This window comes from Equus quagga, chromosome 12, assembly GCF_021613505.1.
Source record: "Equus quagga isolate Etosha38 chromosome 12, UCLA_HA_Equagga_1.0, whole genome shotgun sequence".
In the NCBI taxonomy this organism is placed as follows: domain Eukaryota; kingdom Metazoa; phylum Chordata; class Mammalia; order Perissodactyla; family Equidae; genus Equus; species Equus quagga.
In genome coordinates, this window is record NC_060278.1 from 33,921,520 (window position 1) to 33,946,158 (window position 24,639).

At 38.5% G+C, this 24,639-nt stretch overlaps 1 protein-coding gene across 4 annotated transcripts in view; it reads right to left on the reverse strand.

Annotated features, from left to right (window-relative positions):
- SDCCAG8 (SHH signaling and ciliogenesis regulator SDCCAG8) overlaps positions 1-24,639 on the reverse strand; it is a 224,458-nt gene that overhangs the window by 66,181 nt on the left and 133,638 nt on the right. For 3 of the 4 annotated variants that reach the window (XR_006891041.1, XM_046678394.1, XM_046678393.1), the window contains exons 15-16: positions 23,962-24,070; positions 11,682-11,813 (exon numbers count right to left, since the gene is read on the reverse strand). Coding sequence is in view for 3 of the 4 variants with exons in the window: in XM_046678394.1 (XP_046534350.1) it covers positions 11,682-11,813; positions 23,962-24,070 (241 nt within the window). In the remaining variant the exon portion in view is untranslated. Of the gene's footprint in view, positions 1-11,680; positions 11,814-23,961; positions 24,071-24,639 lie in introns of those variants that run through there. The other variant, XM_046678395.1, reaches the window with a different exon arrangement.

Below are 24,639 nucleotides of genomic sequence, written 5' to 3' on the forward strand. Positions count from 1 at the left end.
GACCCCTCGGGGGAGGCAGCCTACCTAATCCACACATTTCCACGGTCCGGTGAAATCAAAACTGGTGATAACAAAGAAAAACTCAAAATAAACAAGCTGCAGTGAGCTTCTTTCCTAGCAACATATGGATTACTTACCATTTTCAATAGTTTGATATTAGAAAATAATGGCATATAAATCTAAAATAATGCAGCAATTTTGTTAATTTACTTCGAATAGTATGTTGTCAGTTGCTTAAAAACACAGATTCCCAAGAAGCACATTGAAAGGAATGCCTCCCAAAGCAAATTGGTGGGGGTGCGGGTGGGGAGATGGGAGGTGGGCATTATCCATACATTTGCTGTAGCGAAAGAGAGCAGGTGATTCACTTCTGAATTACAATTCGTTCAGGACCTGAAACAGTTACTGAGAAACCAATACGCTGCTGACGTAAGGACGCAATACTTTACTGTAGGAGGTTTCCAAAACAACTTGCAACAAACAAAATTATCATGAAGCTAAATTAAGAGCAATTTATAATTGAAAGCAACAAGAGCAGCATTTGAAAACCAAGATGACCTCAGTACAACACTGATAATGCAGTAATAACTAAATGTCTTTCCCCCAGTTATGGGAAGTCAAACTATCAGAGCTTGTACAGTATCACAGGAACTCTGCAAGGTGTGGAGGCAGCCAGCGGAATACTGCATTAGCATTCTCAGTATCACAGGAACTCTGTAAGGTGTGGTGGCAGCCAGTAGGATACTGCATTAGCATGCTCATAAAAAACAAATTTCAGTACCTTTAAACTATTCACTTTATCGGTTTTAAGACTGCCCCTGAGAACTGCAGAAAGGCTCTAGAATTTTGGGTCAGTCTCTGCTCATCATTCCCAGGGAGCCTTGGTCTACACTTTGATTACTCTTCTGAACGAGGCACGATCAATCAAGACATTTCCTCAGGGACAGAGAAAGTGTTTCAATTATACACTCCAAACCTAATATCAATAGACTTTTGTTTTATATAAAACAGAGAGAACAGGAGATCAAAAAAACCCTCCAGGCCAACCAACTCCTGTGCAGGCTGCCAAGGGAGGTTAGGCCCCCAGGACATCCCTTCTCCTTGCCTCCGAGGTTTCTGGGGGCATGCGAGTGGCCAGGAGGGACCGACCTCCCAGGAGATGGCAGGTGGTGTCACGGCTGCTCTGGACTGTGGGCTCACAGTGCCTTGACCAGCGCAAACAGAGAGGGAGCCTGCAAGCATGAGAGTGAGGCAGAGGAGCAGACCCTTTCAATCTCAGCATCCCCTGGCCTAGTGCAGAAATGGATGCTGAATAAACACAGAATACACTATTTCTGCCTTCAGCTCACCTCACCAGCACCATATCCATAAACCTGCATTTATCAGCTCATATCCTCTTTTCAGCCAACTCCCCTCTATTCAAATCTTGTAACATTTTTGTCTTTTTTGCCTACCTCAGCATCTCCAAATTTCTTTTGATTCTCAAACCCCCTTAGGAATGTATTAAATCATTTCATTATTTTTGTATGCTATGATTAAGAGGGAAGTTTTAACTAAAAACATTTTGTTTGAAATAAACAAACAAAGGTTGAAATATAAAATTTATTTTTAAAGTAATTTTCCTGAACCTAAAACTACTCTGAAAAGTAAAGTCTGTTTTGGAGCTGACCTGGGGGCATAGTGGTTAAGTTCACATGCTCTGCTTTGGCCCAGGGCTTGCAGGTTCGGATCCCGGGCATGGACCTACGCACTGCTCATCAAGCCATGCTGTGGAGGCATCCCATATACAAAGCAGAGGGAGATGAGCACAGATGTTAGCTCAGGGCTCATCTTCCTCACAAAAAAATAAAGTCTATTTTAAAAAAATATGAAGAGAAACAGGCTATTTGCATGGTCTTTAAGTATCTCCCCACAAGACACATAATAATTTCTCTTGAGCGAAGGGACCTGGCAGACCACACCTTGACCAACTGATCAAAGTCAACACCACCAGGGACAGGTGCATGCACCCCTTGACGTGATGCGCTGAGAAGGATACAACACTGCTTCTGTGGGATTCCGACCAAAAATGCACAGCTTCAGTGGAATCACGAGAAAACATGAGACAAACCCACACTGAGGGGCATTCTACAAAACACAGAGCAGCTCTCATCAGAAGGCGCAAGGTCGTGGACAAAGAGAAAACACTGAGGAATCGTCATAGATGAGGTTTTTCTACTTGAGAGAAATTACTAAGTGTCTAAAGACCACTAAGAAATGTGAAACTAAATGCCACGTAGGATCCTGAAGCACAATGAGAATATTGGCGAAATCTCAACAAGGTCTAGAGATTAGTTCCTAGTATTGCATCAATGCTAATTTTCTGGGTCAGATAACTGTGTTGTGGGTATGTAAGACGCTAACGTTGAGGGTGGCTGGGTGAAAGGTATATAGGAACTCTCAATTAGTTTTTGCAACTTTTCTGTAATTTAAAATTATTTCAAAATAAAAAGCTATAAAAAAGTAATTTTCCTATGTAACAGATAATGCCAGCTATTTCATTTACATAAACGAAATCCTTAATGAATTAATTATGTAAGAAAAAGAGCACGATTGGCCAATAACATAATATATTTTGGAACAAAACATGCTCTAAAATGTAGATTTGAAATTAAGTCCATGTTATAGAGTCAAAAACATATAGAAACAGCTTCATGATATTTTTTGGAATTCTTGTTTTTTTACTGTAAAATTCGTGTTACTTTTCTAGCTTTCTTGTTTTTTTTTTTTTTTTGAGGACAATTAGCCCTGAGCTAAGCTAACATCTGCTGCCAATTCTCCTCTTTTTGCTGAGGAAGACTGGCCCTGAGCTAACATCCTTGCCCATCTTCCTCTAGTTTATATGTGGGCCGCCCACTACAGCATGGTTTGCCAAGCTGTGCCATGTCTCCACCCGGGATCCGAACTGGTGAACCCCGGGACGCTGAAGCAGAACGTGCACACTTAACCGCTGCACCACTGGGCTGGCCCCCTCTTGTGTTTCTTTTTTAATTAAGAGCTTTTTGAGCAATTTAAGATTCACAGCAAAACTGAAGGGAGAGTACAGAGACTTCCTATATATGTCCTGTCCCCACAAACGCATAGCCTCCCCCATTACCAACAGCACCCTCCCAGAGTGGTACATTTGTTGCAACTGAAACATTGTACATCACCATCAGCTAAAGTCCATAGTTTACATCATAGCTCACTCTTGGTGTCGTAAGTTCCGTGGGTTTGGACAAATGTATGCTGACATGTATCCACCATCATGGTATCACAGAGTATTTCACTGCCCTAAAAATCCCATGCATTCTACCTGTTCAACCCTCCTTTCCACCACAACCCCTGCAACCAGTGACCTTTGTACTGTCTCCATAGCTTTGCCTTTTCCAGGATGTCATATAGTTGGAAGCATGCAGTGTGTAGCCTTTCAGATTGGCTTCTTTCATGTAGTAATGTGCATTTAAGGTTCCTCCATGTCTTTTCATAACTTGAGAGCTCATTTCTGTTTAGCACTGAATAATATTCCATTGTCTGAATGTACCACAGTTTATTTATCCATTCAGCTGCCAAAGGATATCTTGGGTGCTTCCAAGTTTTCACAATAATGAATAAAGTTTTCGTAGACATCCATGTGAAAGTTTTTTGGGTGGAGGTAAGTTTTCAACTCCTTTGGGAAAATACCAAGGAGCATGATTCCTGGACTGTATGTTTAGTTTTATAAGAAACTGCCAAACTGTCTTCCAAAGTGACTGCACCATTTTGCATTCCTGCCAGCAATAAATGAGAGTTCCTGTTGCTCCACACCCTTAACAGCACTTGTTGTTGTCAGTGTTCCAGATTTTGGCCAGCCTAGATATGTAGTGGTATCTCCTCATAGTTTTAATTTGCATTTCCCTGATCATATATGATGTGGAGTATCTTTTCATATACTTATTTGACATCTGTATGTCTTCATTGGTGAGGTGTCTGTTAAAGTCTTTAGCCCACTATTTTCATTGGTTGTTCATGTTCTTGTTGATGAGTTTTAAGAGTTCTTCTTATATTTTGGATAACAGTCCTTTATCAGATGTGTCTTTCACAAATATTTTCTCCCAGTCTGTGGCCTGTCTGCTCATTCTCTTGACAATGTCTTTTTCAAAGCTTAAGTTTTTAATTTTAATGGAGATTCATAGTTTTGTGTTTTATATTTAGGTCTGTGCTCCATTTTTTTTTTTTTTTACTTTTTATAAAGATTATGATAGTTTACAACCTTGTGAAATTTCAGTTGTACATTATTGTTTGTCAGTCATATTGTAGGTGCACCCCGTCACCCTTTGTGCCTACCCCTCACCCTCCCTTTCCCCTGGTAACCACTAATCTGTTCTCTTTGTCCACATGTTTAACTTCCACTTATGAGTGGAGTCATACAGAGATTGTCTTTCTCTATCTGGCTTATTTCACGTAACATAATACCCTCAAGGTCCATCCATGTTGTTGTGAATGGGACGATTTTATCCTTTTTTATGGCTGAGTAGTATTCCATTGTGTATATATACCATATCTTCTTTATCCAATCATCAGTTGATGGGCACTTATGTTGCTTCCACATCTTGGCTATTGTAAATAATGCTGCAATGAACATAGGGGTGCATGGGACTTTTGGAATTGCTGATTTCAAGTTCTTTGGATAGATACCCAGTAATGGGATGGCTGGGTCATACAGTATTTCTATTTTTAATTTTTTTGAGAAATCTCTATACTGTTTTCCATAGTGGCTGCACCAGTTTGCATTCCCACCAGCAGCGTATGAGGGTTCTTTTTCCTCCACAACCTCTCCAACATTTGTCACTTTTTGTTTTGGTTATTTTTGCCATTCTAATGGGTGTAAGGTGATATCTTAGTGTAGTTTTGATTTGTATTTCCCTGATGATTAGTGATGATGAACATCTTTTCATGTGTCTATTGGCCATCCATATATCTTCTTTGGAGAAATGTCTCTTTATGTCCCCTGCCCATTTTTTGATTGGGTCGTTTGATTTTTTGTTGTTGAGTTGTCTGAGTTCTTTATATAGTATAGAGATTAACTCTTTGTTGGATATATGACTTGCAAATATTTTTTCCCAGTTGGTGGGTTGTCTTTTTGTTTCAATCCTGTTTTCCCTTGCCTTGAAGAAGCTTTTTAGTCTGATGAAGTCCCATTTGTTTACTCTTTCTATTGTTTCCCTTGTCTGAGAAGACATGGTGTCTGAAAAGATCCTTTTGATACTGATGTCAAAGACTGTACTGCCTATATTTTCTTCTAGAGCCCTTATGGTTTCAGGTCTTATCTTTAGGTCTTTGATCCATCTTGAGTTAATTTTTGTGAATGATGAAAAAGAATGGTCAATTTTTATTCTTTTACATGTGGCTGCTCAGTTTTCCCAGCATTATTTGTTGAAGAGACTTTCTTTTCTCCATTGTAGGCCCTCAGCTCCTTTGTTGAAAATTAGCTGTCCACAGATGTGTGGTTTTATTTCTGGGCTTTCAATTCTGTTCCACTGATCTGTGCACCTGTTTTTGTACCAGTCCCATGCTGTTTTGATTACTGTAGCTTTGTAGTATGTTTTCAAGTCAGGGATTGTGATGCCTCCAGCTTTGTTCTTTTTTCTCAGGATTGCTTTAGCGTTTCGGGGTGTTTGGTTACCCCATATGAACGTTAGGATTCTTGGTTCTATTTCTCTAAAGAACGTGATTGGGATTCTGATTGGGATAGTGTTGAATCTGTAGATTGCTTTAGGTAGTACGGACATTTTGACTATGTTTATTCTTCCAATCCATGTGGATGGAATGTCTTTCCATCTCTTTATGTTGTCATCAATTTCTTTCAGGAAAGTCTTGTAGTTTTTATTGTATACGTCTTTCACTTCCTTGGTTAAATTTACCACAAGGTATTTTATTCTTTTTGTTATGATTGTGAATGGGATTGTGTTCTTGAGTTCTTTTTCTGTTAGTTCGTTGTTAGAGTATAGAAATGCTACTGATTTATGTAGGTTGATTTTACACCCTGCAATTTTGCTGTAGCTGTTGATTATTTCTAATAGTTTTCCAATGGATTCTTTCTGTGCTCCATTTTGAGTTAATTTTTGTGTAAGTATAAGATATGCGTCTAGATTCTTTTTTTTCCGCATGTTGGATGCCTGGTTCCAAAACCACTTGTTGAAAAGATTATCTTTGCTCCATTGTATTGCCTTTTCTCCTTCATCAAAGATCAGTTGACTATATTTATGTGGGTATATTTCTGGCCTACATATTCTGTTTCATTGATCTATTTGTCTGTTCTTTTTCAAATACCACAGTGACTTGATTACTGCAGCTTTATAGTAAGTCTTAAATTCAGACAATCTCAGTCCTCCAACTTTGTTCTTCTCCTTCATTACACTGAAATTGTGTTGCCTATTCTGGGTCATTTGCCTCTCCATACAAACTTTAGAATCAGTTTGTCAATATCCACAAAATATCTCGCTTGGATTTTGATTGGGATTGTCTTGAAATCTATAGATCAAATTGGGAAGAACTGACATTTTGACAACATTTTGTCTTCTTATTATTAAACATGGATTATCTCTTAATTTATTTAGTTCTCCTTTGATTTCTTTCATCAGAGTCTTGTAGTTTTCCTCATATAGATCTTGTACATATTTCGTTAGATTTAAAGCTAAGTATTTCATTTTTGGGGGTGCTAATGTAAATGGTATTTTGTTGTTAATTTAAAATTCCACTTGTTCATTGCTGGTATATATGAAACCAATTGACTTTTGTATATTAACCTTATATCCTGCAACCCTGCTATAATTGCTTATTAGTTCCAGGATTTTTTTGTTGATTCTTTCAGATTTTCTACATAGGTGATCATGTCATCTGTGAACAAAGACAGTTTTACATCTTCCTTTTCAATTTGTATACCTTTTATTTCCTTTTCTTGTCTTATTGCATTAGTGAGAACTTCCAGGATGATATTGAAAAGGAGTGGGGAGAAGGAACATCCTTGCCTTGTACCTGATTTCTCTGGGAAAGCTTCAAGTTTCTCACCACTCAGTATGATGTTAGCAGTAGGTTGTTTGTAGGCATTCTTTATCAAGTTGACGAAGTTTCCCTCTATTTCTATTTTACCGAGAGTTTTTATCACGAATGGGTTTTGGATTTTGTCAAATGTTTTTTCTGCATCTATTGATATAATTGTGTGATTTTTCTTATTTAGCCTATTAATGTGATAAATTACATTAACTGATTTTTGAATGTTAAAGCAGCCCTGTATACTTGGGATAAATCCTACTCGGTTGAGGTGTATAACTCTTTTTAAACCTTGTTGGATTCTATTTTGTCAATATTTTGTCTTGTTTTGTTTTTAAATGATGAAATAAAGGTTAATATTTCAGTCTTTTATTTTTAAGTACTTTTCAAAATAATGAATAGTAAGACTATTCTCCGAAAATGAAATGTCAAATTAGATAAAAATCAATATAACATTTCCTATTTTTAACATTTATTTTTGAGGAATAAAATTTCTATTAGAAAAATACAACTTACAGATTTGGTAAAGGTTATTCTGAGGTTAATTTATAGAAGAATTACCAATTTTAAACTCCTTATTAGTTTGTTACATTTCAATCAGCAGCTTCATGTCTTCAGCCAATGGTTTCTATGTATATAATTTAAATAATACATTAATATAAGAAAGACAGAAAAGAACGACATGAAGCTGTATAGCTGACAAACAGCCAGGATTGCTGGGGGCGTGAGAGCACTCGAGCAGGCTCAGTGCGCCTCCGCGGGCTCTGGTGGTCGTTCCCTCTGTACACACTGTGGAGCTCTCACATGGTTCTATTTTCTAGGGGGAAATACATGAATCAATATTCATTTTAAAACATAACTAGAAAAAACCTGTCATAGCTATTTTTAACATGAATTCCCTGGAGTGCCTCTGTAGATACCAGGGGTTCCAAACCACCAGTTGGAAAATGTAACTTTCCTGCCTTTACAACTTAAGGATCTTACATTCAGAATTTAATACATTCATATCTACTGTAACTTAAAACAAAAGATTCTCTGTTCCAAAATGCCCCTCCCAGTACATCTTCCCACCACCAGTTGGTTTGTATATCTCTCTTGCTCTCTCTTGCTTCCCGCTTTCCCTTGTAGGCAAATCTCACGAAAAAGTGGTTTAAATTTGCTGTTTCGGTTTTTCAACGCGGACTAACTTTTCAATCCATTCTAATAGGGTTTCTGTACTTACTCTTCTACTAAAACTATTTTTGTTGGCATAACCAGTAATGTCCATGTCACTAAGTCCAATGGATACTTTTCAGTCTGATTTAATCACTCAGCAGCATCTGGTTGATCACTTCCTTTCCTGAAGCATTTCCATCCCTTGGCATGCATGATAACGTGCTCTTCCAGTTTCCACTTATTTCTCAGGTTACTTGTCTCAGACTCATTTGCTAACCTCTACCTTACCTTTAAAAAATATTGTCCTTTAAGATTCAGTAAGCCGTTCTTCCTTCTTCCTGTTATTCTCCAGGTGACCTCATTTACTCCCGAGGGTTCAGATATCTTCTATAGGCTAATGGAGACGTCTATCTCTAGGCTAGACCTTCCTCCTGAGCTTAGTCCCCTAAGTCCACATGCTTACTCAACGTATCCATTTGTTCAATGCATTTCAACACGGCCACAGCTTAACACTTGGTCTCATCCCAAACCCAGGCCATCTTGACCACAAACATGCTTCTTTGGAGCGTGCTCTAGTTCTCAGTAAGTGGCAGCATTATGCATCCATTGTTCACATCAAGAATATGCCCCCTTCTTCACCCAACATAGCTACTCAACTATTAAGTCCTGTTGATTTCGCCTAAATATTTCACCAATCTGTTTACTTCTGTCGCCATCATTAGCACTTCAAGAGCAAGCCTTCATCATCGCTTGGCTAATTCTCTGGTAGCTTCCTAGCTGTTCTTGTATAAACAGGATGGCTCTGCTCCAATCCATTAGCCACTCTGGAGCTGGAATGCTATTTTTAAAATGCAACTTGATCACATTATTCCCCTTTATTTTTTTAAAAAAACTTTAAATTTCTTCCCTTTAGTAATAGAATAAGGTAAAAGGTCTATAATAAAAACTTAAAGGCCCTGGGGGCCGGCCCCGTGGCAGAGTGGTTGGGCTCGAGGGCTCCATTTCGGTGGCCTGGGGTTTTGCCGGTTCGGATCCCGGGTGCGGACATGGCACTGCTCATCAGGCCATACTGGGGCAGCGTCCCATATGCCACAACTAGAAGGACCCACAACTAAAAGTATGCAACTATTTACCAGGGGGCTTTAGGGAGAACAAGGAAAAATAAAATCTTTAAAAGAAACATAAAGGCCCTGCCCCCGCCCTCCTCCCATGCCATTCTTTCCCTCATTCTTTACGTTAAACACAGTTTTTTCCTTCCTCAAAAGCCCGACCTCAGGATCTTCAATTTTACAATTTTCCTTTCTCTAGAACAGGAGCTGGCAAATTTTTTAGGAGAGGGTCAGACGGCAAATATTTTAGGCTTTGTGAGCCAGTAGGTCACAGCCTGTGACTCAGCTCCCCAACTCTGACATTGTAGTGCCAAAGCAGCCCCAGACGATCTGTAAATGAACGAGCACGACTACGTCCTGAGCCACACAAAAGAGGCTGTGGGCTGGGGCAGTTTGCCAGCTCCTGCTCTAGAAGGCTAAAAATCCCTATGCCATGGCTTACAGATGCACTTGAAGTTTTTGCATTTCAAGCATTTTCTTACTGAAACTTTTCCTGATCACGAGAAGTCCCCTTATTAAATGTGCTTATACCACAAACTACACTTCCCTTTTATAGATCTGATCGTTACTGTGATTAATTAGATAGTTGTGAAATTCTTTATCAATATCCATCGTCCCTATAAGGCTGTGAGCTCCATTAGACTGGGAACAATATTTACTTTGCTATTTTATTCCAGCATGTGGTGGAGAACATGACACATAGTAGCGATCTATAAATATTTGGTGAATGAATGAATGATTAATTTGCTATCTGACCTTCAGTTGGCAACTTTATCTTTCTGAGCCTTAGTTCTCCATCTGGAAATGGAGATGATAATAACAGCTACTTTCCAGTTTGTTTCAAGGCAAGACAATGTGTGTATTTTGTGAACTCTAAAGCAATATACAGATGTGAGAAAAGAAATATTAGAAAGATGCCTTGGTTGTCTTGTACAGAGGCAAATTACAGCCCAAGAGCCGAATCCTCTGGATTGTTTTGTTGGCCCTTTAGCTAAGAATGGTTTTTGCTTTTGTAAAGCGCTGTAAAAAACAAAAATAAAAACAAAACAAAGAAGACTGTGTGACAGATAGAGACCACGTGTGACCCACAAAGCCTCTATTTTACTCTCCGCCCCTTGACAGAAAAAGTTTGCTGACTCCTGGCCTGTCTGGGCTTAAGTAAATATTTTAATGAATAAATTAATGAAGGATCCTTACCTTGCAAATATATCCACATTTAGTATTTTGGTGACTAAAAAGCAGCGCCATTTTCTGACTGTCTTTCTTCTATTCAATAGAGCAAGTGATCAAAGTTGTAAATTACCTGCCCCCTCCCCAAGGATTTTATGTTTACTTTAAATTAAAAAGTAGAAAATAAAAGGAGTCCATAGATATTTTCATTTTCTCTCAACTACATCAACAATTGTTTTTGAAACAGAGAAAGCTCAGGGTGTGCTGGAGTTGGATTGGGGTGGCACGGAGCTGCAGGCTGAGCCCCGCTCCCCGGAAGGCTGGCTGCGGTCGCCGTGCGGAAGTGCACATCGGCCGAAATCAATTCAGCATATGGTGCAAAATACCGAGATTTTTTTTCCCAGGGAAATCCATCATTACACAGAAATTAGTAATGACACATTTATAGGAAATAATAAGGGAAAATACTGCTCTAAAAAGGAAAGGAATTTGGAGCCAAAAGTTCAAGATTCAAGTTTGAACGACATCACTTAATCTGTCACTTTCAGCAAATTCACTAGTCTCTCTGAGCCTAAGTTTCTTCATCTAGAAAAAGAGAGTAAATCCCACTGATGCCATTTCGCAGATGGCTATTATGAGCCAGGTGTTTTACATATATTCCGCTTTATATCCAACTGCAAAGTGGGTATTATTAGCCCCAATACATAGATCAAGAAACGGGTGTTCAGACAGGTCAAGTAACTTCCTCAAAGCAGTGGTTTGGAGTCAAATCCTGACTCTAGCAATACTCTCAGCGCAACCTGTGATTAAGATATTGAACTTTCTTAGGCCTGCTACATGTTTCATCTTACAAAAAACGTACAAAACCTAACTTCTAGAAGAGAAGTTGTGAAATTCCCCATATTACAACATTACCAACTCACACCTTAAAGGTAGCTGGTTTGCCTACAGTCGGTGTTAAATCTAAGTCTGTGTCATTGGAGAATAGTAAAGAGGGGCTGTGCTCTCCTCTCCGTGTATTGTAAGAACCACCTGAGTTGAGAAAGCATAAATACATAAAAGCGTTAGATTTTGAGCATGTCCCTTGAATAGCACAGTGATCATGAATTTTATTTATTCCATAGCAATTCCTGTTCTGTCTGTGAACCAAACACATTCAATATACGGCCTCTGAGTTGATTATTAAACCTTGATTACCTTTGCTTCATTATCTCATGCAGTCTCCCATGTTGGACACACTGTTCCTCCAATTCATCATTTCTTCTCTGCAACTTCTCCAGTCGGTCACAAGCGTACCTTTTTTCTTGACTGAGCTGAGCTATTTCAGATCTGGAGAGGTGAAAACACAGAAATGATAGATGTCAAAGGTTCTTATTATCAGAGGATGTTTTTATCGTATAACCTCAAGATTGTATTAAACTCTGTACTTAAACATAACGTAAATAGAAATCATTCTATGTAAAATAAAATATTTCAGAAACTGAAAAACGTCTAGTAGGGGGAGATAAGCATTGCAGAGACTCAAAGGGTAGACAGATAAAGGAATAACAACTCTAACAACAGCAGTGATGGCTTCTCCAAGGAATGAGACAAAAATGATAATGGTCAGATCCCTTTTTAAAAAGGCGATCTTTCATTTACCAAATATTTACTGAGTGCCTATTACAGGCCAGCCACGACGCTGTTAAAGGAGCAACCCCACGCCTAAGCTCTATCACAGAGAATGTTTCCTTTAATTAACCTGGCTAATTTAATGGCACATGATTAAAATCATATAGATCCAAAAGGCATAATAATGAAAAATGGCAGTCTTCTGCCCCCGACCCCCATTCCAGCTAAGCAGTGACAAATACTTTCAATTTTTTTAAAGCTAATTCTTCTGGTATTCACCTCTGTATTTCTAAATTTTCTTATATCAATATTGCTTGTTCCATCAATTAAGAAATTTCTACTGATTCATGATGGTAGATGAAGATTAAACTCTTTTTTATGGCCCTTCCCCCATCTCCAGCCTGTTAATGTAATTACTAGTATTTCAGTTTGTGGTTAAATCAATATCAGCATTTTCATCATAATGACTACCTACATATTGCTCCTTGCTGTCTACGCAGTATATTATGATTACAATTGCACTTATGTACATTTATTTTCCCCAAATGAGTGGGCTTCAGTGTAGACCGACTGAGTGGCAAGCCATCTTTTCCTATGGGAGATTACCAGTTACACGTATCTGTAATTCTCTCCTCTGTGGTCATTTTGTTTCTCAAGAGAAGGATCCTACCGTTTCCTGCTTGGTGTGTGTAACCCTAACCATCAGGGGTCAAGGAGCTGTTTACAAACAGAGGGGTGGGGATCTCACCTTTCAGAACGCAGACTTTCTACGAATCCCTCTATTCTAACTTCACTGCCCCTATTTTAACCAGAGCCTCCTGGTTTAAGCTCTTCAGAGAGAAAGCCCCCAATTTTCCGGGTGGAGGAGGGATAGTCACCTGGTGGCTTGGAGTAGAGGTGGAACTGCCAATTTTGGTTTCAGCCCTATGTTCCACTCCTGCCTTCCAAGATTTTCCAGAATCCTGAAAGCAGATCAGCTTGCTTCACAATCCTCTCCCCCGCTGCAGACACTCAAGCTTTATCGTCCTCTACTCTGCTAAGTCAGGCGCTACTCCTCCAGCCTTCTTCCAGTCTTCACATATTTCAGCTGTGATCACAGGTATCTACTTTGGTGATGGTTGATGTCCCTCAGGAAATACGCTACCTCTTCAGTGTCTCTGATAACTATCTCAAGTCTCAAAATCTGAAGATCAGAAAGGCATATATCCAAGAGAAATTCTATCCCTGTCCGTGTTCTGATTAAGCACTGCTCTCACTGCCACCCCTCCGCATGCTCCACTGCCTCTCAGGTTAGAACTGAAACTTTAAAACTCTTGCACATTAAAATGATTGGTTTGTGTCTTGACGTTTAACTAAGATGCTTGATGTAAAATTGCTTCCATCCAAAGAAAGGATTCCTCTATTAGGCAAGATAGGCTTTTCTTCTTGGTCAAGAAAATATTTGGATTTGCTAAGGAAATTCGGTGCAAGGACCAAGCTGCTTCACACATATGAAGAAACCTCTCACTTTAAGTTCACCTCATTCCTGATTTTGTTTTCATCTTGGTCCAAGTGTCATCTCAAAGGAAGCTTACTCTGATTAATACTTCGCAGTTCCCAATATGTCAGCACATTTTTAAAAACTTCCTCTAGCTTTTATGCATACGTTAGCTTAAAATTGATTCCTCTGAATTGTGCCCTGTGCCTCATCTTTCTTACTAGATTATACACGAGGGCAAGGATTATCTCATTTTCAAGCTCAGATCAAGCACTCAATCGACATTTGCTTCTCCTAATAATAATTTACCTATATCCAAAATACTCTAAATCAGTTAATAATAGCTTATACTTCTCCTTTTAAGATCACAAAGAAAATAGAATTTAAGGGCAGTTTTAAGAAATTGTCAATTTAGTGTTTATCCAAGATTAGTATTTCCTATCACAATATGCACTTAAATAAATTTCAAAAGGACAAAAAATATCCTTAAACCAGATTAGGAAAAAATGCAGAAGAACATTTATCTGTTCTCAGGTACTTTCCTAGAAAAAAAAGTCACTTTTTAAAATAAAACTCACAAAGGAAACATAGATTTTACAACATAAAAACATAAAACTTTTGAACAAAAAAATATGTTTTCATGAAAATGTTCATTTTAACATTGTTTCTAGAAGCAATCTTGCTCTGCAACCCCCAATATCTGAAAACTTAACCCAGAAATCTGTCAACAGAAGACTGGTTATATTACTTATACAAAGGAATATCAGTGGAGTAACATCAGCATCATGACAGAGTGAGTTGTTCCCTTTGTTTCTCCTCTAAATTACAACTAAATGACATTCCTTAACCAACAGAGGATTCCCTACACAGAACAATAGGATGTCTGAGAGATCCACACAACCATACGGTCTGAAGGTGGGGGGACTGGATCCACAGGAAGCAGTGGAACTAGGTGAGTGGACCCCTTCCCCTTACCAGCAGCACAGACCCAGGTCTTGGCTCCTTACTCAGTGGCTGGTGCAACTGTAAGAGGAGATGGGGCAGCCTGGCCTGTGCACCAATACTTTCCAGCCCACGGGAGAACCCAGCATGCGAGCAGCCCCATCTGTGGGAATGCTCCCCACTGAGTGGTGCAGCTCAGCCCCCATAGGGGAGCCCCCACCAAGTGCAGCAGCTCAGCCAAACTGCCCACAAACACAGAGCCAGCCTGCATGTGAAACAAAGTGCCCCATGCCTCCCGCTAGTGCAGCAGTTCAGCCAGTCCCCCGCAAAGCACAGTGCTTCTGCATGAGAGCAACCCTGCTGGCAGAGCACAGAGGCTCCAGCTGCATGTGAGTGCATGACCTGCCAAGCGGCTGTGGCCAGTGTGCAAACACAGAGGAGCCCTACCAGCACAACTTCCAGCAGATGAAGTGGGATCAGAAAACACAGCAGCAGTGGCAGGTGGAATCTGTGACCCAATACTACCACAAACGCCCTGGAGCAAAGGATCAATTCATCAAACACCATGAAGAATTACATTAACACTTCAGAGCAGAAGGAAAATAACAAGACTCCAGAAACCAAGCCTGAAGTCAAAGAAATGTACAATCTAAATGACAGAGAATTCATAGTAGTTGTCATAAAGAAACTCAACAAGTTACAAGAAAACTCAGAAAGACAGTTCAATGAGCTCAGGAATAAAATCAATGAGTAGAAGGAATACTTTACCAAAGAGATTGGAATTCTAAAAAAAACCAAACAAAGAGATTGGAATTCTAAAAAAAACCAAACAAATTCTGGATATGAAGAACAAAATTAATGAGATAAAAAATAACCTACAATCCATAAAAAATAGAACTGACATTACGGAGGACTCACTTAGAAAATAGAAATATAGAAACGCTTCAGGTGGAGGAGGAGAGAGAACTAAGATTTTTAAAAAAACGAAGAAATTCTTTGAGAAATATCCAACTCAATTAGGAAAAGTAACATAAGGATTATAGGTATTCCAGACGGAGAAGACAGGGAGAAAGGAGCAGAGAGCTTGCTCAAAGAAATAATAGCTGAGGACTTCCCAAACCTGAAAGGAAGTGGACTTACAAGTATGTGAAGTCAATAGAACTCCTAATTACATCAATGCAAAAACACCTTCTGCAAGGCATATGATATTAAAACTGACAAAAATCAATGACAAAGAAAAAATATTAAGGGCAGTAATGCAGAAGAAAATAACCTGCAAAGGAATCTCTATCAGGCTTTCAGCAGATGTCTCAGCAGAAAACTTAGAGGCTAGGGGATAACTGAATGATAAACTAAAAAAACTGAAAGTCAAAAACTTTCAGCCAAGAATCCTCTATCCAGCAAAACTATCCTTCAGATATGATGGAGAAGTTAATGCTTTCGCAGATAAATAAAAGCTGAGGGAGTTCATCACCACTAGGCCTGCCTTAGAAGAAACATTGAAAGGAGTCCTCCCATAAGAAAGTAAAAAGCAAAAGTTTACAAAACCTTGAGCAAGGAGATAAATAGACAGATAAAATCAGAAAATTGCTGCTTTATATCAGAATAGGTTAGTAAATACTTAATTATAACATAAAAGACAAAGGGAAGGAAAGCATCAAAAATAACTATAAATAATTTAGTCACAAACTCACAACACAGAAAAGAACAATTTGTGGCAACAGTAACTGAGAAGAGCAAGAAGAAACGGCTGGAACCTGCTTAGGCTCTAAATGGAGATAAGAGGCTATCAGAAAACAGACTATCTTATTTGTGAGATCTTTTATACAAACCTCACAGTAACCACTACACAAAAAATCATCCAAAATCAACTTACAAAAATCAGTTGCATTTCTATACACTAATAACAAGCTCGCAGAAAGAGAAGTCAAGAATACAATCCCATTTATAATTGCAACAAAAAGAATAAAATAGCTAGGAATAAACTTAACCAAGGAGCTGAAAGACCCATACACTGGTAACTATAAGACATTATTGAAACAAATCGAAGACAACATAAATAAATGGAAAAATATTCCATGCTCATGGATTGGAAGAATAAACATAGCTAAAATGTCCATATTACCTAAAGCAATCTACAGATTCAATGCAATCCCAGTCAGAATCTTCATGGAAATAGAACAAAGAATCCTAAAACCTATGTGGAACAACAAAGGATCCTGAATAGCTGAAGGAATCCTGAGAAAAAAGAACAAAGCTGGAGGCATTGCAATTCCTGACTTCAAAACATACTACAAAGCTACAGTAAACAAAACAGCATAGTACTGGCAGAAAAATAGACACAGAGATCAATGGAACAGAATTGAAAACCCATAAATAAAACGACACATCTATGGACAGCTAATCTTCGACAAAGGAGAGGAAACCCTCTTCAATAAACGGTGTTGGGAAAACCGGACAGCCACATGCAAAAGAAAGAAAGTAGACCGTTATCTTATGCCATACAAAAAATTAACCCAAAATGGACTAAAGACTTGAATGTAAGACCTGAAGCCATAAAACTCCTAGAAAATATAGGAGTACACTCTTTGACATCAGTCTTAGCAGCATCTTTTCGAACGCCATGTCTACTTAGGCAAGGGAATCACAAGAAAAAATAAACAAATGGGACCACAACAGACTAAAAAGCTTCTGCAAGGCAAAGGACATCATGAACAAAATGGAATATCAGATGCTATTCTCATAATGTGGCTATCTATATGTGTTATTTATTGACCTAAAAATATGCAATATTGGGAAGAAAGGAAAATATTAAAAATCTACACATGTAAAGTGACTCCATTTTATAATTTACGAAATATTTTGACATGTATACCACAATATTGATTATCTCTAGGCATCAGGGTTACAAATTTAAAAAAAAATTTTCCTTTTTCATATTTTCTGAATTTTTACAATGGACATGCATCTAAAACAAAAAATAAAGTCACTTTGATATTGAAAAAAATCATAAAAACCAAAAATATCTGGGAACAAAGTTTTCAAAATTAAAAAAACGACCTGAGATAACACATAAAAACATGAGACAAATGAAGATTAGAAGCATCATTTAATAACGTGTTACCCTAACTCTTTATCAAAATTCCAATGAAAAAATACACAAGGAATATGAAAAATATTCAAAGAGGAAGACATAAATGATCAACAAACTTTTATAAAATATTCAATTTCACCATTATTCAAAGAAATGTGTAATAAAACCAGATTATGGTCAAATATTTATTGTATGCTGACACTAAGCTAGATAGAGGAATCCATCCTTCACGGTAATGATCTCAAACACCCCTACAAGGTAAGTGTTATTTCCTTTCCTCTGTGAAGTAAATATGAGGTTTAATGATTTGCCTCTGGTCACCCACTGATGATGAGCCAAGCCCAGATGCAAACACTGGTCTCCACTCTAGAAGGGCATTTCCACCCACTGTGCAATATGGCTTCCCGCCTCTTTTTTAATCTCTCACTTCTTTTTGTCACCTACTGATATATAGTGGGCAGAATTTAGTGCAGTACTTGAGCAAAGTGCTACACATTAATAGCCTTAAAAGAGTTTGTAGTTTTTAGACTAGCGATCCTTTTAGATAGCTCTAGTAAGGGAATCATCAAAAATTCAGATTCAAGTTCAAAATTATTATTATCCATAACTGTTAAAAATTGGAAACATCGTGTCTAATGAATTATTATCCAAACAAATGATTCAACTAAAATTATGTTTCCAGAGCATTTACTGATGTAGAGAAATGTTCATTAGATAATATCAGGTGAACAGCAGGGTGAAAGACTGTCTATGTAGGATAATCTCACTCACAATATAAACACATGCATACACACACACGGAAGATGACCGAAAAGAAATATGTCAAAAGTTAACAATAGTTGAATGATAATATCACAGGAAATTTTTTCCTTAAAACTTCCTTCTTTGTGTTTATACCCAAATGCCCTAATTTGAGGATGTCTTACTTGTACAATCACAAAAATATAAATGTTATTTGTAAAGTATATATTACTGTCAGGTATTTTATTGCTAAAATATTTTCTTTGCTTTGCATATTTTTTTCTTTGTTTATAATGGTAATTTGCCTATGAACTTCCAACGTCCAATAAGAATTTGGTATACGTGCATGCACATCAGCTTTTATCTGTGTAGAGCCCCTTATATATTAAAAGAACTAGACATTTGAAAAGTTCAAAGAATAAACTTACAAGTTTCTCTTACTGAGGTTACATCTGCAGCGTGGTTATCCTAGCATCATATAAAAGGATAATTGACTCTAATCCATTTTCATAGAAAATTTAGGCAATTTCTGGCTTTACAGAAGCATGAACTTTTCCCTGCATTTTTATATACCAGTTATATTGTGTAACTGCATTTGCATGAAGTATAACATTTTACTACTATAATTAGGATTACAGTGATAATTGCTTTTTAAGAGAAAACATGACACCTTAATTTTTTATCCTTTTAGCTTGTCATTTGACTTTGGATAACAATTATTAGAGGCCAATATCAGTCTCTTCTTGCAGAATATAATTTTTGTAGTATCCCAACCTAGCATCATCTAAACATAAAAGAGAAAAAAAATAGTTCAACCGGGTGTGTGTTCTTTACTTCAATTAAACTCACACAGTTGGATACCTCCTGTTGCCAAAACAGTAATATAATTTATACATTATAGTCCACACAGTAAAACTACACTAAAAGTCATTTAACAATATTTATAACACCATAAAATACAGTGTTAAAATATATGAACTGCAATATGTACCAAAATTATAAAATTTGTTTCTCATCATCAGTGATTAAAAGCAGGATCACTGCTCTAGCCTCAATACCCACAACCCTGGTGACAGATTAGAATTCAACTCTTAATGATCAATTTACAATTAACAAGATAGAAGTGAAACAAATTAAACCAACCATTATATATAACGAGACCCAGTGGACTCCCATTGTTCCTCTTAATTACAAAACGCAAATCACAAATACACAATAGGCAGTATTAGACATCAATCCACAAGCCCAGTAACCCAGAAAGTGAAAATGGAAAAGAAAGAGAAGCGAGACCACGTCGACCCGGGTTCTGTGCTCTGTATCCTGTTCTTTTCGACGTGCGAGTGTTGCGAGGCTAAAACCCAGCACACGCTTGATCTGCACTCTGCAGCTGGCAGAGCCTCGCTCCCAGCCAGCGCGCAGCCTGTCCAAGTGCTTCCCAGGCCATGCTTTAGATCGACTGCAACATTCTACTGCTGATTCATCTAAGTGCTGGGGAGAGGGAACGCTTCCTTCACTTGGATAAAGAAAAATCACAGTTGCACCAAAGATACTTAAATATCTCCACTTACCAACTTCAAAAAAACACCCTATCACCGTAAAAGGCTCTCAGAGTCCCGGGGAATAAAGACGAAAGAGTAACTAAAGTTTAATGTGAGCTACAACTAAAACCAGCCGGAACGCCTGCCTGGTGCCAATTAAAAACAAAATGGAATTAGTTCTCTTGTCTGGTGGTCAAAAATAAGCTATATAAAATGCACGGAATTGGCAGTTCATTTTTAGTTTTAGAATGGGACGTGCCATTCACAAACCCTGGGGTTACAGACACCACTCACGCAGTGTGGAATGCACACTGTGCAGAAAGTGACTGTGCTAATCGCTGTGGAGGGCTTCCAGGGAACAGAAACAATAAGCACGGCCATAATGCGAGGTACGTCCACTTGGGGAGAAAACTCATACCGCAGACACACACATGGAGGACCCGTTTCTAAACCCTTCCACAGAGCAGCCCAGCACGAGGCTGGGGTCAAGAGTAGGAACACACAGGAATGGTGAGCCAGAATGCCGGCTTTCCCAGCGATTCCGCGGGAGCTCTATTCAAATGGCCAGCTCTGTGAGTAAAAAGGAGCTTATTTTAAACGGTATGAATCCATTTGTTTAGTATGGCATTTTGAATAGCACGAAACTCTTAGAGAAATGTCACTAGTAAGAAAAGAGGAGCAAAAAAATGTTTTAAATTGTTGATCAACACAAAATAAATACACCTATTTTCAGGAAAAATTTTACTACAGTTCGCTGAGGAAAATCTGGCTCAAAATTACCACATGGTTTAAACACTTATTTTGGAGACTAAGCTTCCACTATGACAACACTTTAGAATGCTCAAAAATCCCCAAGACTGCCTCAGCTCCAAGCACAGGGGCAACGATTTATCCCAGAGGATGAACATGGGAGTGTAAGGCACACCGTGGAGGGCTGCCACGGGGCTGAAGAAGGTTACCATTTTTATTTAAAAAGAAACACTCTGAGCCCTTCAAGTTTTATAGGTTGTTTCAAAGCAGAGGGTACTATCAAAATGGAATGTTAAATTTTGCAAGAGTTTTGAAAATCTCACAGTCTTCATGGAGGGAGCCAGTGGGAAACGAGACTGGACCAACAAGAAATTAAGAGTAAACAAACAAACAAAAGAAAGCCCTAAAATCACAACGTATCCTACCTACTACATTCTTGTGAGGAAGACAAAATGCGTATTTTCTAAACTTTAGGGGCCTCAAAAGTTTTAACAATAATAAGCAACAATTTATCAAGTGTTTGCTCGGTGCCAGGCTGTGGCTCTGGACCAACTCAGAAAGTCGCAGGAGATCCTCTTAAACCCTGATTTACCCAGCAAGGCGCCTGAGCAGGCCTGAAACCAACCAGCCCCACATTTTCCTGCTCTGTCTCTAAAAAGGTTCCCATGGCTAGCCTGTGGCTGAGGGTTACAGGTCCACGAGCTCTGCATCGGCAGCCTGGGTACAACGGTTCAGATCCTGGGTGTGGACCTACTGCACTCACTAGCCATGCTGTGGTGGTGTCCCACGTACAAAACAGAGGAAGACAGCACAGATGTTAGCTCAGGGCCAATCTTCCTCAGCAAAAAAAGAAAAAGGTTTTCATGTGGTATAGACTTTACGTTTGTCAGAAACGGCACTTGGACCCTGGCAAAAACAAAAATAGCTAAGTGAAGTGATACCCAAATGGCCAGTCCAGACCCTTAACACAATGCCGTCAATGACACGAGCAGCCGCTACTGCACATCCCAGGTGTCAAGCACTGTGCTACGCGCTTTACACACACGTGTACCTGTGTCTCTCTCTACATACTGCTGACTCCCACAACAACCCTGCAACATGGGTTTTAGAAATGTTTTCACAGACGGAGAAGCTGAGGTTTGGAGAGATTAGGCAATGTGCGCAAGGTTACGAAGCTAAGTGGCAGAGCAAGCTTCAAACCTAGTTCTTTCTGAATGCCACGGTGTTTTGTCCCGCACACTGCTTGTCGTCAGCAAAGGAACAGGCTGGAGCCAGAGTCAGCTCGGGAGATGGGGGTAGCACCACACTTGTTTGTTTCAATCATTCATTCAATAAATATGTATTGAGTGCCATCTGTGTGTCAGACAAAAAGGAACACGTTCAATTCATAACGTAGTGGTCAGGAGCTAGAGGGACTAGAAGCGAGAGGAGCTGGAGAGGCACTGAGGCTCAAGCTCACGGACCAGGACAGGGTAAGCTGAGAGATTCAGAGCAGGCAAAAGAGGCGCTGGGCACAGGTCGACCCAGGCTCACAGGGGAACCCTCACATGCCAAGCATGCCCAGTTCTCCACGGGAATCGAAGATTAATTTTTCTTTCCCAAACTTTCCCATCATAACTATGTCGGCCTGGATTTTCCTTAGTAGTAGATGTAAAATATTATACTTATTGTAAGAAAGACTGGAACCAGAAACCTCTAAGTTAGAACTCTCGCTTTCCCATTTACCAGCTTTTTAAATACTGTATTGGTCTCTTCATCTGTAAAAGAAGATAATAATTCCTGTCTCAAGCTGTTGTGAGATTTAAATAATATATACCAAGCATATAGCACCTATTTCTCTTTTATACACTTCAATTTCCTGAATTATGTCTTCATACAGAGCAAGATAATCAATAATCAGTCACAGAGCAATCTTAAAATAATAGAATATTATAAACCCAAGATCAATATAATTTCTTTCTTAGATTATATAATCTGGTTTGTTTGTTTCTAACAAATTACTTACTTTTGGATCTATGTGAGGTGAATTAAATATTTCTGGTTAGGAATAGCTACTCTTGATATTTTATGAGGGTCTCTTTCATGACAATATCATTTGGGTTTCCTTGCCAAATTTCCTAAAAATATCTGGTATTTTGGCACCCTAAGCTTTTCCCCTACCCAAACAAGATATTCACTTAGTATTTGCTAAGAAGGCACAGAGGTCAGAGCACACTCTGGGTGGGTGCAGGAGCCTCTGCCTACCGTGCATTCCGAAGCCCTCTGATTCCCCAGGAGATTCGGGGATGGGGATTCCATCACTAAGCCAGTTTATCGATGCAGGAGCCCCAGACAGGGCTCAGAGTGATCAGACAGGCCCTGGTCCTCCTGGAAACTCCTTCTGAATGAGATACCCAAGTCAGTAGTTTACTGAGCAATACTGTTTGCTCCGAGCAGATCTAAGTGAGTTTCAGAAAAATACAGAAAAGATATACAGGTTATTTTTCCATTAGGTTACGTTGTAAGGTGATATTGACATCTAGCTAGTTATGTGAATGTTGACTTTTACAGTTCAATTCAAAGTGACTCTGTCCAACACGATTCATTTACAAGAGGAAATCACAGTTCAAGCAGGTCAAATACCTTTGTTTGAGATTACAGTTACTGTCAGAGCCGAGATGAGAACTCAGGCTTCTTACAGTTCAGAACATAAAACACAGCGTTCATTGAGAAAACCTGCTTAGAAAAGGTCCAGGAAAAAATTCACTGAGATCCCCATCAATGGATTTACAAAAGAGCATAGAACCTATAAAATGAATGATGGCTGTTCTCCTAAAATAAAACAATTTTAGAAGAAGGAAGGGATGGTTTGAGTTTATTTCAAAGTATCGTCTACTTTTATTTTTACATATACACATTTCATCTATGATCATTTGACCTAAAGACAGCTTTTGCGAGTTCATGGAGAACTGTGATAATAGATTAAAATGTTTTAACTATATCAACATAAGACTTTAAAACTCCTTGGTTTACCTGCATCTTTTACTAGAAAAACTGCTATCTTGATCTTTGTCTTCTGAAATTTTATAGTTTTCAATTATAAACATTAAAAAAGTCAAATAATAGTACATATACATATTCATAAAAAACTCAAGGTGTCTGCATGGAGGGTTAAGAAAGTGTTTATACAGAGAAAATATTTTCACAGAAAATGTATCTATCTAATGTATCTAAACAGATATCTAATTTTGTCATTAGATAAAATAGTGGAAACGCTGTTTTTTGAGGAAAAATTACAGTATTCACACAAACAGTACTCTGAAAGTATTGTATAATATTACCTACCTGCTTTTTTGAGAGATTTTTTCCAGTTTCTTGGCTAATGTACAGCACTCTTCCTTTAACTTTGTCAAAAATGTATTCTGGGAGGTCAGCAATGAATACTGTTCATTTTCTAGAAACAACAATAACCCCCCCACCAACATAAGATGTTTATGGTTGTAGCTCTGCGGTGCTCCCACACAGACGGTGGGGAAAGTGCTCACTTCCTACCACACATTTCCTGTAAGCCACTAGACCATTTTCCATGTCCTAAGTCAAAAGACCAGTCCTCTGGCAAGACACTAAATCTTGTGAGACATTTATTTTCCTAATAATTACACACAAAAAACATTTTTGATCATACCAGCTTGGTGTAATGTTTTAACATATTAATAAATTGTCAAATACCTCAAGTAGAGTCATAGATGCTTTTATCTTTGCAATATGTGCAATATTGTCTTTTTATTTTGACAATTTTACTATACACAGAGTGTCAAAAATGATCACAACCAGATAACTGAGATGAAGTCAGGGAGGAACTCTCTTCCATGCTGTAACCCACCCTTCCTGTTTCGTATTTACTCATGTATTTCACCAACCCCCTCTTGTACACGCTTCTCTAACTATGAAAGTGAAATACGTAATTTTCCTTAGAATTTTGATTTCATTGTCAACAGTATGAGCTTCAATGAAGATCTGGTC